Source organism: Fonticula alba, assembly GCF_000388065.1.
Source record: "Fonticula alba strain ATCC 38817 unplaced genomic scaffold supercont2.10, whole genome shotgun sequence".
NCBI lineage: Eukaryota > Rotosphaerida > Fonticulaceae > Fonticula > Fonticula alba.
In genome coordinates, this window is record NW_009242980.1 from 551,219 (window position 1) to 556,946 (window position 5,728).

Genomic DNA, 5,728 nt, shown 5'->3' on the forward strand with positions numbered 1-5,728 from the left:
CCCCGCCCCGCCTCTCGCTGTCCCTCTTGCTTTTTCCTCCTCTCCTCCCTCCCCCGGTCGTTCGGCCCTTTCCCGCCCGCGACGCCGGCTCCTCGTCCGCCGCTTTCGTCGGGCCTGCCCTTCGGCCGAGACTCCGGTCTGTCGGTCACACGCATGCCGTGCGCGCCGTCGCCGGCCCGGGCCATGCCCGAGCGCCGGGCCTCGGCCTGGCTTGCGCCCATGCTCCTTGCACTGGCCCTGCTGTGGGGCTGGTTCCAGGTGGGTTCGTCGAACAACCAGCAGGATGTCCCCTTCGCACGGGCCCCAACGCCCACGTACACCGATCCGCAGGCCGCCCGGATGATCGGGGTTTTCCACACCTCCGCGACTCCAAGCCTGAGCCAGCTGGCAGTCTTCCACAACACCACCACTTCGGTGTCCATCTTCAAGCAGGAAGCGCTCAGCCACTCGCTCAACGAGCAGTCGCGCTCCGGAGCCGTCTTCAGCAATGTCCCCGAGCAGGTACTTGGCGGCTCTCTCGACAAGAGCCATCTGAGGGAGCTCATGGTGGCTGCTTCGTCCAGCGGCCCGGTGCTGTTGGCCCTCGGCGACACGTGGGTCGGTGCCTGGATCAATGACAAGTGGGTCACCCATGATCTGCCGGAGTCCATCTCGCTACTCGACTACATGGCCCTCGGTTTGGATGACATCTTGCTTGCAGTACACTCGAGCAGCACCAACGCTTTGTACATCGTCCGGCTGGCCGACACTGGCAAATCCACGACCTACACCGTACCCGTGCCGTTGAGTGGCCGATTTGGTGGCCGATTCAGCAGACCGGATGGCTCGGCCCATTTTTTCCAGCTCTGGCACGAAAAAAAAGTCTACTTCTACGCCCTTCACGTAACTGGGAAAAGCGACCCAATAACAAGTTACTCCACGGAGGATGTCGTCATGGATATGGCTGTTGTTCCTCTGGTAGCTGGCAAGCCAGATGGCCTGGTATTTGTGATAGGCGATCGGAAGGTGGTCATCTGCCCCTGGCTCGACCAGGCAAACGGATGTACGCCGGACCGAGACAATGACATGCCTCCAGGACTTTCAACGGATTTCCAAATCCTCGCCACGCCGGTCAACGAGCTGGGGAGCACAGTGGTCGATAGGGTGCTCCTTCGACACAATCCCTCTGGCGAGATATTCCGCGTTGGGGTGATTGGTTCGGTCCGGGGCAAATGGGAACTGCTTCGCGTCCCGGTCGGCGTGGAGACCGGCCCAAAGGTCCGGCTCTTCAACATGTCGGATCCCCCCGGCAGCCCGCCATCCGACTGGAGCCTGTCCGATTCGCATAGCATCTTCATGGTGAGTTCGTTCTTTTGTGAGGCCGACTCGACCATCGAATGCGACACCGACGCCGCCGATGGCTATGCGTGCACCTCGGGCCGAGTGATGTCGCCGTTGAATTTCCCGGAAAACGTGTGTGGTGCTTGCGGCCTGGGCCTCCGCATGGACGACCTCAGTGGCGGTATGTGCCCCTCTGCCCCGCCTTCCCCGCCATTCCCCCTTCCTTTTTTTCTCGCCTCTCCCCTGCCATTGGCCTTGGGTCTTTCCCCCGGCCGGCCGATGTCCCGGGCTGCTTGTCGACCGGTGGCACCCCTTCCCGGGGCCGCGGTTTGGCTCGCGCGGCCCGGCTCCCTCGGCCGCAGATGCCCCCCCCCCCCCCCTTCGTGCGCTGTCCACTCACCGATGCCGTAACAAGTAGCCAGTCCGACATGCACAGCCTGTGGGCTGGACAAGTGCGACGTGTGCCATGGCGGCGACTGCCTTATTTGCGAGGACGAATATCTGCTGGTGCCGGCCGTGGTTCCCGGCCAGCATTCCTGCCAAAGCAGCTGCGACCCGGGGACCCACAGCCCCCCGGGAGGCGGCCGGTGTCTGGCCGACAGCCCGGCGCCGGCGGTGTCGCTCGGCCCGCCCGAGCCGCTGTTCTCGACGGCGGGCGCCTCGGTGCGGGCGGTTTTCCCCTCGCGCCTGGCCCTTTCGAGCAGCGGCAAATGCATCCTACAACCGCCCAGCTCGCTGGAAGACCCTTCGCACGGGAATTGGGTGGCCCTGAGATCCGGCGACGGGTGGCCCCTGTGGCTGGTTGCCCCGGCCCCGGGCGCCGGGGCGTCGGCGCCCGCTGCCCGGGAGATGACCTGCCCGGAGTTGATGCTCTCTAGCATGGATGTGTCCATGGCCGTGGAGCTCCCACCGGCGCCCTCTACCCCCTCCGGGGAATATGTCACCCGGCTGGTCCTGTGCACCGCCGACAATGCTGTGCACCTGGTGGAGATCACCTGCTCGCCGGACTCCGACGCGGAATGCCTCATCGAGGGCAATGTCGCTCGCAGAGCCTTGGACCGAGCGCCGCCGTGTGACTCCCTGCAGGGTGTCTCCGAGCACCAAGTGTCCATCCGGACTGCCGACGACCGGATGGTCCTCCTGTCCATCAATGCCGAGGATGGGACCTGTGATTTCACCAGTCTGCCCCCGGCCACTTGGCATCCGGTCCTCTTCCCCAGCGTGCAAGATCAAAAGCCCTCCAGTAAGTGGGTGCTCCTGTCGCACATGCCGCGCACTGGCAGTCCCTCAAGCACCCTGCACTCGATGGACCTTCTACTGGCGAATGACCCGCGTGTCCAGGTGGGCCTGCATATGGACGCCCTGCGCAAGCCGGCCGGCCAGCAGTTGGACACGCGCCACCTGCAGCCGGTCCTCCTGGCCGGCGGCTCCCAGCCACCGGGGGGCCTGCTTTTCCTGTCGGGCTTGATGTTGGTCCTGGACCATGGCCTGGCCTGGGTGGTGGGGCATGCGCCGCTCGGCGGCCGGCCGCACGGCCGGACCGCCGACATCCCCCTGAATACCGACACGCTGGGTATTCTGCCGGGGCCGCGCGACCCGGTGCCGGCCTTCGCCAGCCTGGCCGTGCGGCTCCCCGGGTCGACGGACTTCCCGGGGGTCCTGCTTCTGCTGACAGAGACCCATTTGGGCGTGGCATTGGTGCACTGTCCGCAGGGGCCCGATGCGGCGTGCTGGCCCCAGCCGGCACGGTTCTTCCCCCTCGCACTCGACGGCCCTGCGCCGGGGCTGCTCCGGGCCTCGGCGGCGGTCATGCCGATGGGCGGCCAGGCCGGCGGCCCGGGCGGGTCCAGCTCGTCCGCCCCCGGGGGCCTGGCCGTCCGGCGGAGTGGCGCCCCTGCCCCGGGGCCGGCCCTGGAAGCGGCGCTCATCCTGGCACACGAGGGCCTGGCCTCCGGGGCCATGGTGGTCTCGCTGCAGGATGACCCCTGCCCGGAGGGGACGTACGGCCCGGCGTGCGAGGCCTGCGCCGCCGGGTGCACCCGGTGCACCGGGCCCCATGCGTCGGACTGCACCGCATGCAAGCACTGGCTGCCCGGCCACGAGTCCATGTGCCTGGCCGAATGCACCGGGCCCACCAGGCCGACCCCGGGCGCCATCGACTGCAAGTGCGACACCTCCTGCAAGCAGTGCATGCCCATCTCGCTGTCCGGCAGCCACTGGGCTTCCTGCACCGAGTGCCAGCCGGGGTATGCGCTGAGCTCGCCGACGGGCGAGGCCGGCCCGCCGGCCAGGGCTCTCGAGTGTGCCCGCTGCCATGATACCTGTGAAACATGCTCGCATGCGGACGACCGCCGCATGTGCACCAGCTGCAAGCAGGGCGCCTTCCTGTTCGGGGGCGCTTGCGAGGGCCAATGCCCGGACTTCTTCTTCGGCGATGTGGCCAGCCGCTCCTGCCAGCCCTGCCTGGAAAACTGTGCCGCCTGTGCGGACGACTCCAAGTGCGGCACCTGTGCTGCGGGATTCTACCTGGATGACTTGCACACCGCCTGCATCGCTTGCGATGCCACCTGCAGCACATGCGCCGGACCTGGCGCCTGCTCCGCATGCCGGCCCGGGCTGGTCTTCCTGGAGGCCGATGACCAAGTCGACTCGCTGTGTGGCGGCGCCTGCCCCCCGGGCGAGTATGCCGGCGACACGCGCTGCACCAAGTGCCACGAAACGTGCGCCCTGTGCGCCGGCGACGCGGGGTCCTGCCAGGTGTGTGCCGACCGCCACCGCTGGCAGGCAGGCCGCCCGGCGCCGGGGGCCACGGCCCCCTGCGTGCCATGCCCGGCTGGCTGCGCCTCGTGCACCGACAAGCTGTGCCTCTCCTGCGAGCCGGACCTCTACCTCACGCACCTGGGCGAATGTTTGGGCACTTGCTCGGGGGGCACCTTCGCCGATGACGACACGGCCACCTGCCAGCCGTGCGACGTCAGCTGCGCCGCGTGCGCCGGCGGCCGGGCCGACCAGTGCACCGGCTGCTCGCCGGGGCTGGATCGCGTGCCGGCCGACGCCCCGGCCTTCGCCTGCAAGTCCCCCTGCCCGGAGGCCCAGTATCGCGACCCCCTCTCGGAGGCATGTCTCCCCTGCGACCCGGCTTGCGCCACGTGCAATGGGCCGTCCGATGGCGACTGCTGGCGCTGCACCGAGCCCGACAAGGTGCTCCAGGGTGGCAGGTGCGTGCAGGCGTGCGCCGAGCGGCACGTGGCCCAGGCCGGCCGGTGCCTGCCCTGCCACGCGTCCTGCCGGGCGTGCTCCGGCATCCGGAGCACCGACTGCGTGGACGCCTGCCCGGCGGACCTGCTGGCCCTGCCGGCCGGGGCGTCGCCCATGCGCTGCGTGGCCGGCTGCCCGGTGGGCTACAACGCCGGCCATGCGGGATGCTCCGAGTGCGTGTCGCACTGTGTCCGGTGCTCGGCCTCGGTGGACACCTGCGACATGTGCGAGCGAGGGTGGTTCCTCGGTGGGTCGGCCTGCGTCGGGTCCTGCCCGGCCAACACCTCGCCCCAAGGGGGCCTCTGCATTGACTGCCACAAGGCCTGCTTGACCTGCTTCGGCACCCAGGCCAACCAGTGTGCCACCTGCCAGAGCGAGACGCCCTTCCTGGTGGATGGGGCCTGCTTGGCGGCCTGCCCGGATGGGACCTTCCAGGATGGGCCAAGCTGCCTGCCCTGCCATGGCAGCTGCGGCACCTGCTCCGGGCCCGGGGCCGGGGAGTGCCTGGCCTGCCCGGCCGGTCGGGCCATGCTCGACGGGTCGTGCGTCGGCAAGTGCCCGAGCAGCCACTTTGAGGACGCCGGCCAGGCCGCCGGGAGCGTGTGCCGGCCGTGTGCTGCCTCGTGCGCCAGTTGCGCCGGGCCCGACGCCGACGAGTGCACCTCGTGCCATGGCATCGACCTGCTCTTCGAGGGCCGGTGTGTGGACGAGTGTCCCGCGGGGACCTTCGGCTGCAGTGCCTCCGGCCGGTGCGACCCCTGCGACGCCCGGTGCGCCGAGTGCACGCTGGCCGCCCACCTGGGGGACCGCTGCACCGCCGACTGCCACACCTGCAGGGCGGGCTTCGTCCTGTCGCCCTCGACGCACACCTGCGACGTGGCCTGCCCGGCGGGCGAGTTCACGCCGGACTCGGTCCTGTGCGCCGCCTGCGACGCCGACTGCCGGTCGTGCCACGGGCAGGCCAATGCCTGCACCTCCTGCGCGGACGCCTCGCGGTGGCTGCTGGTCGATGGGGCCGCCTGCGTGAGCAGCTGCCCGGGGGAGAAGTTCGCCGCGGCGGAGTTCCCCTCGGCGCCCTTCCCCGCGCCGACCCGGGTGTGCCTGTCCTGCGCGCCGGGGTGCCTGCGGTGCGAGGCCGGCCCCGGGCTGG

The 5,728-nt window shown here is 69.5% G+C and overlaps 2 protein-coding genes across 2 annotated transcripts in view; both read left to right on the forward strand.

Annotated features, from left to right (window-relative positions):
* Positions 1-183: 183 nt before the first annotated feature.
* Positions 184-991, forward strand: H696_05409 (hypothetical protein; the record flags this gene model as incomplete). Its single annotated transcript, XM_009499242.1, has 2 exons — positions 184-771; positions 962-991. 2 exons carry the CDS (start codon positions 184-186, stop codon positions 989-991), a joined length of 618 nt encoding a protein of 205 aa, XP_009497517.1.
* A 281-nt stretch (positions 992-1,272) lies between these two features.
* Positions 1,273-5,728, forward strand: part of H696_05410 (TKL protein kinase) — a gene marked incomplete at both ends in the record, with an annotated part of 5,778 nt that continues 1,322 nt past the window's right edge. The window contains 2 exons of the mRNA XM_009499243.1: positions 1,273-1,501; positions 1,757-5,673. Of these exons, the coding sequence (XP_009497518.1) occupies positions 1,273-1,501; positions 1,757-5,673 (4,146 nt within the window). The remainder of the gene's footprint in view (positions 1,502-1,756; positions 5,674-5,728) is intronic.